The sequence below is a fragment of the Drosophila nasuta genome, chromosome 3 (genome assembly GCF_023558535.2).
Source record: "Drosophila nasuta strain 15112-1781.00 chromosome 3, ASM2355853v1, whole genome shotgun sequence".
In the NCBI taxonomy this organism is placed as follows: Eukaryota; Metazoa; Arthropoda; class Insecta; order Diptera; family Drosophilidae; genus Drosophila; species Drosophila nasuta.
In genome coordinates this window covers 30,714,037-30,726,735 of record NC_083457.1, presented here as the reverse complement: position 1 = coordinate 30,726,735, position 12,699 = coordinate 30,714,037, and the positions used below count along the sequence as shown (strand labels likewise).

Below are 12,699 nucleotides of genomic sequence, written 5' to 3'. Positions count from 1 at the left end.
TAGTGGGATTAACGTAATTCTTTTCATTCGTTAAGAAGGCATCAGCAAAATAACATGGACATCAACAGTTTGAGTTATTTTAAGATTCACTGGATAGTATGGAAGATACTAGGACTAGACGCCCAATATAAGAATTGGAAACCCATGGTAATCATCAACATTGTCACCTTGCATCTAGCATTCAACATCGGATATCCATTCCATCTGGCCATGTCAATGTTTCGCAATGGAAATCTCACGGATGATATAAAGAACCTAACGACATTTGCCGTTTGCTTCGCTGGAACCCTAAAATCGGCAATTTACGTACTCAAATTCTATAAAATTAGACAAATGGAGCAAATAATCGAGCTATTAGACTTGCGAATTAACGGAGAGGAAGAAACGGACATTTACATTAAGTTGAGACGACAATTGCGAAATATCCTGTATGGATTTGCTAGTATTTATTTGATAGTCGGAATTTTTGCGGAGTTATCGTTCTTGTTTCAGACAGAGCGAGGCCTCATGTATCCCGCTTGGATTCCATTTGATTGGCAAAATTCTACTCTCAACTATTACGTCGCTAATGTTTATCAGGTTACGGGAATTAGCTATCATCTCGTACAGAACTTTGCCAACGATTGTTATCCCGCTATGATGTTATGCCTGATCTCGGGTCATATCAAGTTGCTCTACAGACGATTGGAAAATATTGGATTCAATGATCCATCAGATGCTGAAGCTCAAAAGGATTTGGAGAACTGCATTACGGACCATAAACGCTTGCTTAAGTAATATATGTTAAATGATGCTCATATTGCATAATTTTAATGGATTAATTCATAATTGCAGACTATTTCAAACCTTGGAATCCTTTATGTCACTGTATGTATGTCAGTTTGCTGTAACGGGAATTAACCTTTGCATTGCCAACGCAGCTGTTTGGTTCTTTGTCACTGAACCAATAGGTCGGACATATTTCTTATTCTACGCAATGGGTGTTCCTATACAGATCTTTCCTACTTGCTACTACGGCACGGAGACTGAGCAATCGTTTGAAGAACTTCCTTATGCCGCCTTCAGCAGTAATTGGATTAATCAGAGTCGCAGTTTCAAGCAGAAATTACGAATTTTTGTAGAATGTTCACTCAAAAAGAACACTGCTCTTGCTGGTGGAATGCTTCGCATCCATGTGGATACATTTTTCTCAACTCTTAAATTTGCTTACTCTCTTTTAACCATCCTACTTCAAATGCAAAAGTAGATTGTAACTTATTAATGTTATTACTGATATTTAAGACATGTCTATGTTAGAAGCAAACTTACGAAATTATAGAAACCTCACCTTGAACTCACTTTTGAACTATAGGAACACGTAAGAGATATCATTGATGAAAGCATTATTGAAAAATAGCTTCATAAAATACGGAAAGTTGAACAAAGTTAGAGACATCCACAGTTGAAGCTACTTTAAAACTCATGGGGCATTATGGAGACCAGTGCTTATTGTCTACATTTTTTTGGAATTCTTAGTATATGTACGTTATATTATATTTGTATGTATGTTATATTTGATAGCTTTGAATGTTATTTCCCAACTATCGCTCATATTTCTGTCTGTGCTTGGTCTTTAATATTTCGTCTGTTTTATATTTAATAGACGCAATTTTACATCTACCTTTTACATAGCAAACGTTTATCCATTTATCGAAATGTGTTGTACTCTGATACATCAGTTTGCAATTGATTTTTATACGCTCATAATGTTATGCCTAATCTTAGCAAAATGTTCAAGTTACTCTATAAAAGTTTATAATCTTTTAGATTTAATGCAATGGGCGATTCAGAGTTGATAGGAAATCCTTAGCAATTGTTAAAGTTGTAGCATTTTAAAGGTGCACAAAGAATATTTTTAAACAACTGTAGGCTTCTTCAAGCTTTGCAATTTCTCATTTTCTATGCCCTGCTGATTCCAATCGTGAATGGCATTCCGACAGTTGTCTTCTTAGCCAAAGAGTGGATGAGTGAAACGTGTTGTCTTCCCAATGGGTGTTCTCTTTCAAATACATATGATATGTATGTTTGTAAGTATATCTCACCTGTTACTACAGCACAGCAGGTCCTGAGCTTTGGATCCGGAAACTTCATTGTGTAGCCCTCAGCTGCAATTGGGCTGATGTTGTTTGTTGAGTGTTCATTGAAGCACACCGATGGCAGGTAAAATGTTCCGCATCAATAAAAGTTGTATTGAATTGTCGAATATTAGCAGATGTTATTATTAATTACTGCGGCAACATTTTCAAGCAACGCCGAGAAATTCCAAAAGTACTGGCAACTCTTTATTATATGATCCAGGTGGCAACGCCAGAGAGCACCACGTCTGCATTTCGATGTGAACACTACTGATACATTTTCATCGGCGCATCGATAAATATTTATTAATCGAACATTTCACAGCCAGGGCTTCACAGATAGTTGTAACTCCTTAGTTATTTAAATTAAAACCACAGCCATAGTTGATGTCGGTTATTATTAGCGTGAGAAAATCATTGGTCGACCCATATGTATTAATAATGAGCAATATTAAATATTAATGTGTCAATGTAACACTTTGGTCAATTACGTGTTAAATTTTTAACACTAATATTATTAGGCACACCATGGGGCTGATGTATATAAATTGACGCCAACCACAAATTGAGTTAACAGTAGAACAAAAGCTGCAGGACAACGACATGGCAATCGACAGTCTGATTTTCTTTCGGAGTCACTGGACCGTTTGGAGGATACTTGGCCCAGCATATCGTCAAGTGACATGGATAAAACTCTATATAGTCTACAACAGCATAATGCACCTTTTAATCACCATTGGAAATCCTCTGCATTTGGGTATAACCCTTTTTCGTAACGGCAATCTCACGGATGACATCAGAAACCTCACGTTCTTTGCCACTTGCCTTGCTTGCTCCTTGAAGTTCATTATATACACGTATAACTTTGATAAAGTGACGAGAATGGAAAAGCTTCTTGTGCAATTGGATTCGCATGTTAAACACCCAGCTGAAATGAAGATATATCATCGTCTGAAAATCCAATTGAATGTAATTCTCTATGTGTTCATTGGCATTTGTATATTTAGTGCCGCCTCCGCTGAGTTGGGATTCCTAATGCAAGAAGGACGCGGACTCTTGAATCCCGCTTGGTTTCCATTCGATTGGCGAAATTCTAATCGCAATTTTTACATTGCTAATTTTTATCAGATGCTTGGTTCAGTCTATCAACTGATGCAAAACTATGTAAACGATTGTTATCCCGTCGTTATGTTGTGTCTTATCTCAGCCCACATCAAAATGCTCTACATACGCGTGGAGCAACTGGGATTGAATGATTCAGAGGATGCTGCGGTTCAGATTGAGTTGGAGAACTGCATAGCGGATCACAAACACTTGCTAGAGTAGGTATTTACAGCATTCAATGGCAATTGCGCACTTCTAATGGATACCGTTGTTGTTGCAGACTGTTCCACACCCTGGAGTCCTTCATGTCCTTGCCAATGCTTATCCAAATCGTTGTGAGTGCCGTAAACGTTTGCGTGAGCATTGCAGGAGTGTTGTTCTTTATAACTGCTCCCATGACTCGTGCTTATTTTGTCATTTACGCCATGGCAATGCCTTTGGAAATCTTTCCCACCTGCTATTACGGCACGGACAATGAGATTTGGTTTGGCAAGCTTCCGTATGCAGCTTTTAGCTGCAACTGGATGGATCAGAGTCGCAGCTTCAAAAGGAATCTGATGCTGTTTGTCGAACGTTCACTAAAGCGGAGCACTGCCATGGCTGGTGGAATGCTTCGCATCCATGTGGACACCTTTTTCTCTACTCTTAAATTTGCCTATTCTCTGTTCACAATCCTACTGCAAATGCGAAACCCGTAAGGAACATTTTTATGGAAGTACATTATTCAAATAATGTGTATTAATGTTTCTAAAAATATTTCGACCTTTCTTTCACATATAATATATCCACTCACTTAAAAGCCAAAATACTTCATGGAGTGCCGAATGCACCTCACTTAGATATATGAGAATATAGCGAATTTGAGCTATTAGACTGCGCACAATGGCACAGCGGAAGCCAATTAGCATCCTGCAGCTACACACATACACAAAATGGCTACCGATTAGCTTCCGGTGCGTCGAATGGTGTATTGTATGTTATGTATGTCCGTGAGGAGATTGCTCAAATGCTGCAGCAAAGAGCAACACAACAACCAACATCACAACACAACATAACAGCAGCAGCAGCAGAACAATACGAGCTTTGTATGATAATTGATTTGAAAATGGCTTTTCTGCCGCTCGCAATGCTTTAGGGCAATACGTATACGCCACGTGTGCTGGAGTTTTGGGCTAATTGAGTCGGAAATGCAAATTTTGCGCTGGGAATCTGATGTTGAAGACGCTGAAGGCGCGCGTGGCTATGTTGCTATGCCATTTTTGGCTTGGCGGTCGTTTATTTATTTGCACAACGATAAAACATTAAAAGGCTTTCTCTGCCTTAGCTGGCCGTAATGCGCTTAAGTCGGCACTAAGTCATGTTGAATCTGCAAAGCCAACATTGTAAAAGGCGGTCCAAAAGGCGCGTGTCTAACAGTAAAATGGGCAAAAGCCCAGCAGCTGGCAAAAAGGGCCAAGCTACCAATCTACCAATTTATAGCCAATGGTCAGCATAGAACACGCTGAATGGAAGAGCTTAAGAGTGTGGGACTCTCTGGGGTAAATCGATTTGATGATGTTGAACGGCAGCAGGCGGCACTAAGTTGATTTGAATTTATAACAACAAACATTTAGTGCGCTCACACACACACATACACACACACACATATCGACCGACAAGACAACTGAAGAGACCAAGACAAGGCGAGGCAAAGTGAAACGCGTTCAACTAAAACTACATTTCGCATTGCGTAGACGTATGCAAAGCACGTAGCTTAGATTCACCGCCTTCTGCTTTGGCTGGAGTTTGAGCAGTTGATTTTGCTCAAGGAAATATGAGAGCTCTTTTAATTTTTAATCAAGGGAAGCCACACAAAAACTGCTGCTGCTGCACACACAACGCACAAATTAGCAATGAAACTACTTTTGTGCTTAAGCCAATGCCGTCTTCCAGGACGTCTCCGACTTGGACTGCTGCCAGTCCATAGTCCACCGGCCGTGCTGAAACATTAAGCAGACTCAGCTGTTTCCAACCACTCAGAAATTGTATTTTGCCACTTGTATCATTTATTTGAGCTTGCAACACTCTGTCGCCACTCTGTCGAGACGAGCATCATTATCGCCAACATGATTATCATCATCATGAGCGTCTTTATCTGTCGCTCTCCAACTGTATAAGTCATGCAACTGTTACTCGAAAGCAGCAACAACAAGAAGAAAAAAAGTCCAGCAAGTCACTTTATTTAGTTTGCAAAACTTACTCAGCTCAAGTGGCCCATTCTCATCCTCTTCCCATCGCATCGACTACGTGCAACAGCTCATTTCCCAACTCAGCCTCCTCCTGTCTTCGTCGTATTCCTGGCTGGTAATTTCTCATCCTATTTGAAGTTGTTTTCCTTTTCTTGCAATTTTCTGTTAGGAAAAATGTTAATACACTTTTGCTGCAAGTGGCAGCGTCGCTGTTGCTAATGCTGTTGCTGTGGCAGCCACAAGTGGCCACTCTCACCTGATGGGACTTAACTTGGACATGAGGTTGTCTGCAAAAGCAAAGGGAAGCTACACGTGAGACCCAATAAATTACAGGCAAATAAGCCGGGAAGTTAAATTTAAAGATTTGTTTGGTTTCACTTAACATAGAATGAAATTAGTAAGCAACGATGTAAGCTGAGCGAGCAAGCGGGAGAGCGAGCGCCTTTGGGGCACAAGCAAATAGTTTACAACTTTTTGGCATGGAATTAATAGTTTCCTTATGACTGTGGAAGATGCGGATCCAAAAAACTTTCTGGCGCACATTGTCAAATTTCAAGCAAATCGAAAAATACGCAAACTATGCATTTGCCCCGAAAACTTTTTGTCAACGGCTTAACTTGGGATGCCAAAGGCCCTCCATCTACAATAATATGCGACATCCTCCTTCTAGCTCCTCCTCCACATGATGATATTGCCTTTGATGGCCTTCGGAATGGCCCTCGGCGTCGGCGCAGAGAAATGTACTCAAGTAAATTACTAGATTTGGATAGTAGCAAAAATATTTAACCACAGTTGTTGGGAGTCAGAGTCAGAGACAGAGACAGAAGACATAGCTTCGAATGTAGGCTGAAACCCATATAAAGCGAGAAATTTTACAACCGGCATAAGAAAGTCACTTAACGTAGCCGTTGGCGACGGCAATGGCACATTATGTGGCTGCGACTCAATGTGGCGAGTGAAAGTTAATTTCTAAGGAAATACGAGAGAGCACGAGAGGAATGTAAGCCAGAGAGACAAATACAAGATGCTAGCATATACATATGAGGATTAAAGAGTGGGAGTCGAAGTGGGGCGACACGGCGACAGTGAAAACATTTTCCTAAACTATGCCATTAACATGTAAAACTTTCGTGGTACTTGTAACCGCCTGCTTGGTTATGCGGCTCGTCTCAGTCGCAGTCAGTCTCCATCTCTGTTGGATGGTCTTGGGGCACGTAAATACTTGCCAGAAACTTGAGCGAATTAACAACAAAAGTTCGTCCTGCTTATGCTGCCGCTGCTGTTGTTGCTGCTGTTGCTGCTGTGACGGAAAACTTCGTCAAAAATAACAGAAAACTGCTGCTGGCAAGTGACAATAACAGGAGGCAAAGGCAAAAAGGCTTGACAGCCAATGCCAGTGCCAAATGTCAAACAATTTGTGGTGCCCCAACGCCTCTCCCATTATTTACTTACAACGAGGTAGAATCTATTTAAAGCGCCCCTCCTCCTCTTCCACCTCCTTCTCCTTCTTCAACTTGACCGAGTATTAATAGCTGAAAACTTTACGAACACTATGCGAATACGAGACGAGGCAAGGACAGTAGTAGTTATTCAGTTCCTGTTCCTGGGCGTTGGCGATAAAAACCAAAACACCATCCGCATAATGGCCGCTAAAGAGCCATCTAAATATAGTCCAACGACCAGTTACGAGTATAACTCATTATGTCTAATGAGTGTTATTTGTGCCTGGCGCATAACAAACTCAATTTTGCATGAGACTCTACTCAGGACTTGACTTGACTTGACTCGTTTTCGCTTCAGATTTTGGCGGCAAAAGGTCGAAATTAGTTTGACTTGACGGCACAGACAACCTCAGCTCTCCCCTGCTTCCTTCCCCGCTCATACTCTTTCCCAGTACTCACATTTACACACAGTCGCACAGAGATACACTTGTGGCAAATGAATGTCAACTTTGGGCTTTGGCAGAGGATTACGATTACAGGCAAAAGCACAGTGGCAGTGGCAAAGGGTGGGCGGGGCAGAGGCAAACATAATTACGCCCACACTTAAGAGCTTTTATCTGAGCTTGTTTTTGTGAAAAACTTTGCAAACAGATTTACACAATGTTCAGTTAAACGATTGCAATAAATTTCGCCTGCTTAAATGTGGTGATTACGAGGCAACTGCACTTTCCGTTGATCACATGTAAAAAATGATAATAAAAAATAAAGCAGAAAAAAAACAACAAAAACAAAAGCCAAAAAAACGAAAACGGTAACGATGCGAGCGAGAGAGCGAAGCCAGACAAAGCCAGAAACAATAAACGTGGCCCAAGGCATATGCAAATGTCAATAACAAATACGCACATCACATCAAAATAAATACACCACTCGTTCTCTCTCTCTCTTTCTCTCTCTTGCGTGCATTACAGAATTACGTATACGAGGCGTTGCCATTGTGGCTGCCACATGGGGCAATTATTACACGTACCACGGGGCCATGAATGAGTCAAACACTGACTGTCTGCCTGTCTACTGCCTGCCGCCTGCATGACTGAATGAGTGAATGGCTAAATGGTTCAATGGACGGAACAAGTGCGGAGGCGTAAGGGCGTGTCGCCGCAGCGCTCACATGCACGCCTTCATTGAAATTGGCGGATTTGCGTAAGGCAAACGCTACAATTGAAATTTCAAATACGTTGCCAGCCGATGACAGCCGTTTATGTTGATGACGAAGATTCTCCCAGCTGGCGGGCGTTGCTGTAGCTTACACGGATTTGAACATATTGTCAGCCCCGCTGGCAGGCACAATTCGACCCATGGGTTTCGCACCCACATACACACACAGAAATGGAGGCGTGCACGCATCGGCCAACACACACACACATGGGTGCCACCCATGAATTTGATAACGTGTGATTTAATGTGTTTTTAACGCGTTTTAATGTGATTTTCAGTTAAATGAGGCGTGCCCTTTCAACCCATGCGCCTAACCATAGAGCCACCCATTGATTTGTTGGCCCATCAACAACATGCGATGTGTTGAGCCGTTCATTCAGTGTAAATGCTTCGATATTCTTTATTTTCTATAATTTGTTTGCGCAAACAAAAGTATCAAAGTATGACTGCATAGAAGTATGCAACATTTTTTGCTCAGCAGAAATGAAATTTGCAAAATGTAGCAAAAACATTGCTGCCTAAAAGTAGGCAGCATTTTATGCGTAAAGGAAATGAAAGTAGCAAAATGTGAATCTAAATTGGAATGAATGCACATCTAAGTGAAATAAGTGATACTCACAGCACAAAAATGTTCGTAAATCACACACAATAAATTGCGGTTGCAATTCGTATTCCCATTTTCATTTTCGTTATATATTTGCTTTCCTGTATCATCAAGTTTTCACACACCATCGGCTTAAAGAGTGACTATATTGTTCATCCTCTGTCCAAATAGTGGCCAATCAATGGCCAATGGCCAAAACCATGCTTCACATACCTCTATCGCTATTCATTTATTTTTATCAATTTGAATTCAATATGCTCTGTGTGTGTGTGTGTGTGTGAGTGTGTGTTCGATTGAATGCATCATCGGTTGCGGTAAATTCTCATATGAACCATGAGGTATTGTTGATTTTTGTGTGCATTTATTTATATTATCGCCATGGGCTGCCATCGAAATGGCAGCACCTTTTTTTTTGCTTTGTTTTCCTTGCAACCAAATAATGATGAAAATTCCCTCGACTAGTAGAATTATTTAAATAGCTCAATTTATTGAAATCTGTAAAACTGTAGAATTGAAATTTCATTTCAACTTTTTTCAATATGCATACATTGATAAAAATTGACATTCAATTTCTGATGAAATCCAATTAAAGTACCATGAAAACTTTGCAATAAATCTCAACCGTAGCCTGCTAACCTTGACACTGATGTTGTCTCTGATTACACTTTGTATAGAGGCAGAGAGTACCACAACTACTCGGAAATTACTCGACGGCAAGCTGTGTTCACCCCAAAAACCAAAAATGACGTTAAATTACTTGAATGTCAACGTGCGGGTAATTTAAAAGCAATTTTGTGATCATCAAATGTCACCAGCAGATGAGCTCATAAACAAACAACAAAACAAAGCCACACACGCACCTCTTTTGCCAAATTCCGAATGGCGCTAAACAATGAACGAAAAGTGTTCTAACATATTCAACTTTCGTGCTTCTTAATTGATATTAACAAATATTGCGTCACTGCGCAAAGGGAGAGAAGTATACCAGCATTGATTCGCGAAGGAAAAGCTGCTAATAAGCAAATAAAATACCTTTAAAATATTATTTAATATTCATTAGCATAGTTTTTGTGGTACAACTTTAAGTCACGTTTAAGCATACATTTTGCAACTATGTATTTGAAATGTTTATTGAGTTATAAATTTCGTAGAAGAGCTTATTGCAATCAATATTAGAGGCCCACCAACTGTTGGTATATGTTTAGCCACCAGATTTGCCAATTAATTGCAAATTACATGCATGTCGTTGGCCGATGAAAATGCATTTTCAATGCCAGTGTAAACAGCGTGCTGGCTGTCGATTGCACAGAGATGATGACAGAGAAGCCAGCAAACAAAACCGCAGCTACACGTAGTCAAAGTCAAAAACATGACGCTGTTGTTGCTTGGCGATTGTGTTAAGGTCATTGGCGGAAATTATAAAAAATTGCGTGCCGCATAAAACAAACTGCAAAAAAAAAAACAACACAAAAATGAAAATAATAATCGTAAGAAGCGTGCAGACGAGAGATTACCATGCTGTGTGATGACTGTGATCTTATCAGCCAAGTGGCTGTTGCGGCTGCTGCTTCTTTCTTTCGAGACACTTCACAATATTTCCGCTTGGCCAAATTGAACAGTTGCACAGTTGTTTTGATGTGCTGTGGTCACATCAAGCAGATTGAGCGCTTATCGCAAAACGGGGCAAAAGACAAGACGATGACAAAGATCTGGCTGAGAGAGGCACTCAGTTGTAATGCCATGTTGATTGTGGCTAACACACAAGTGACCATAATTCAGTTGGCAAAATGGTTACACGTGTGCACGACCCTTGGAAGCACCTCGGCATGTGGCATGCGACATGTGGCATACACATTCACAATCTGCGCCTCATTCTCCCATTCCAATCTCAATTCCATTTCCATGCGCATTCGCATTCATCTGCGTTCGCAATTTAATGCCTGGAAATCATTCGTTTATTCATACATTTCCGGGTTGGGTCGAGTGGGTCTTGTGTCTTCTGTCTTCTGTCTTAAGGTGGTAGTTCGTTCTTTTTACCCAAATAGTATCACGTACGCCTTCAAACAATTATTGTCCTTGCCTAGTGACACACACAAACAGACGCAGTGCGAAGAGAATACGAGTAAGAAGACGGAAATTTATTATGCAGGATGCTGTGAATTAAACTCAAATTTGATTTAAGACGACAGCGAGAACGTTTCTCTATTTTAGGTGAGAACAAAAGCAGCAGCTGGATCTCGGATCTGAATTTGACTTTAATCAGTTGAACAACATCTTGATAGTTGCGCTCTAAATCGCATTTGGCTCATCTATTTTAATGGGCTCGCAATTAAAATGAATCGCCGTGCAAATGACCCAATAAATTCGTTGGCTCAATTGTAATAAATAACAACAAGTTGCGGGACATTTTCGCCAGTTCAGCACAGTTTCTAGACCAGCGAACAGTTCAATACAATTTAGAGATTGGCCAAAAAGCAAAGCCAACTGCAAAGCAAAACGTTTACTGTATAGTGTGGGGCTAACTGTGGTGGCAAATCAAGCCAAGCGCGAACCAATTGCAAACAGGTAAACTATAAATATTTGCGATTTACAGCGTCACACGCTGCGTATGTGTGATGCACTGCTGTAGATGATTCACTTCGGTCGATCAGCATTGTTTTTTGTTTATTTTTTGCTTTTTTTGCAAAAAATTCACTAGTTTTCATTCTAAAGTGGCTGTAAAAGTAAACAAACCTAATGTTTATCGTTGCGGTGTGAAAATTCGCGCATGGCTTGCCGGTGAAAGTTGTTAATTGTTTACCTAATACTCAAAAAAAAACCTCGTACGCTCGCCTGCAGCTCTTGCAGCCAAATGTTGCAATCTCTTTCGATACGTAGCGTATCGAAATAAAACAAAATGAAACGAATTGATTGCCGCATATGCGGAAAAGAAAGTCGCCGATGAAGACAAGCCTCGGAGCGCAGTCATTGGCCGGGCACAAGAAATCTCAACTGCGGCACATTTACTCGAAAGTATTAATCGGTCAGCCAATATTTTATTTCAGTTAGGAGGGGAGCTCTACAAGTTTCCCCAAAGAGGTAATCTCTTGGATTATTAAAAAACAAGAATAGTCAATCATTTAGGCAAGACTGGCAAGAAACAAGTAAGGAGTGTACTTGACCGTAAGATTCCCACTACTCGTTGTGAATAAGTGTTTCATACGGTCATACAGACAGACAAACTAAAATGGCTTTATCGTTTCATCTTTTGACTCCGATCAAGAATATATATTCTTTATGGAGTCGGAGATGTCAGTTTCTGCCTGTAATATACATATAACCTGCAGACGCGCGGCATATAGCGGGTATATCAAAGCCTGACTTCAATCTGCGAGGCACTTCGAGAAGTTGCTCCAAAGTTTCACTATTTTTAATGGCGAAACAATTGAGACACACCTCGTTAAACAACTCAGCAACTGGTCAGCTAATCAGCATGTCAGGCAGGCAGTCATGCGTGGTTATTTCTGTTGCCATTGCTATTGCTGTTGTTTTTTCGCGCCGCTAGACACTTGATGTCGAAGTCGTCGTCGTCGTTGCCGTCGCCGTCGCCGTCGCCGTCGTTGAATACACAGAGCGAAACAGCAGCGCACGCGCATAGCGCAAGTAGTCAGTAAGTTAGTAAGTGAAGTATCTCATGGATACTTCAGACGAAACACTGAGCTGAGCACGTCGCAAACCCAAAAACCCATAACGAATCCGAATGTGTACCCGAGAGTCCGAAACCGAAACTTAAAACGAAAACGAAACCGAAAACGCAAAATGCGAAACGCAAAACGAGAAACGAGAGAGAAGAGCGAGGAGAAGCCTCAGCCTCGATTGCCGGCTTAAAGTGTGATGACGCTCAGCTGAAGCGCAGACGCTCTGAACTGGCCTGGGCCCAGGCAGTCAGTCAGCCAGTCAGCCAGCCAGCCAGGCTTTAACATATTTGAGTATCGGTAAGAGACTCTTGAGTA

At 41.0% G+C, this 12,699-nt stretch overlaps 2 protein-coding genes across 2 annotated transcripts in view; one reads left to right on the top strand and one right to left on the bottom strand.

Annotated features, from left to right (window-relative positions):
- LOC132790578 (uncharacterized) overlaps positions 1 to 2,290 on the bottom strand; it is a 72,666-nt gene extending 70,376 nt beyond the window's left edge. Inside the window, exon 1 of the mRNA XM_060799148.1 lies at positions 2,082 to 2,290. The gene's annotated coding sequence lies outside the window, so the exon portion shown is untranslated. The remainder of the gene's footprint in view (positions 1 to 2,081) is intronic.
- Positions 55 to 3,916, top strand: LOC132788163 (uncharacterized). Its single transcript, XM_060795493.1, has 5 exons — positions 55 to 773; positions 835 to 1,242; positions 2,338 to 2,374; positions 2,685 to 3,436; positions 3,499 to 3,916. The coding sequence occupies exons 1-5, from the start codon at positions 55 to 57 to the stop codon at positions 3,914 to 3,916; spliced, it is 2,334 nt and encodes a 777-aa protein (XP_060651476.1).
- The last annotated feature ends 8,783 nt before the right edge of the window (positions 3,917 to 12,699 follow it).

Bases quoted from the DNA above. Each gene is read 5' to 3' on its own strand.
- LOC132788163 (XM_060795493.1), top strand. From the start codon at position 55: ATGGACATCAACAGTTTGAGTTATTTTAAGATTCACTGGATAGTATGG. The intron at 1,243-2,337 runs GTAGATTGTAAC...TATATGATCCAG, and splicing joins ATCCTACTTCAAATGCAAAA to GTGGCAACGCCAGAGAGCAC. The intron at 2,375-2,684 runs GTGAACACTACT...CCACAAATTGAG, and splicing joins CACCACGTCTGCATTTCGAT to TTAACAGTAGAACAAAAGCT.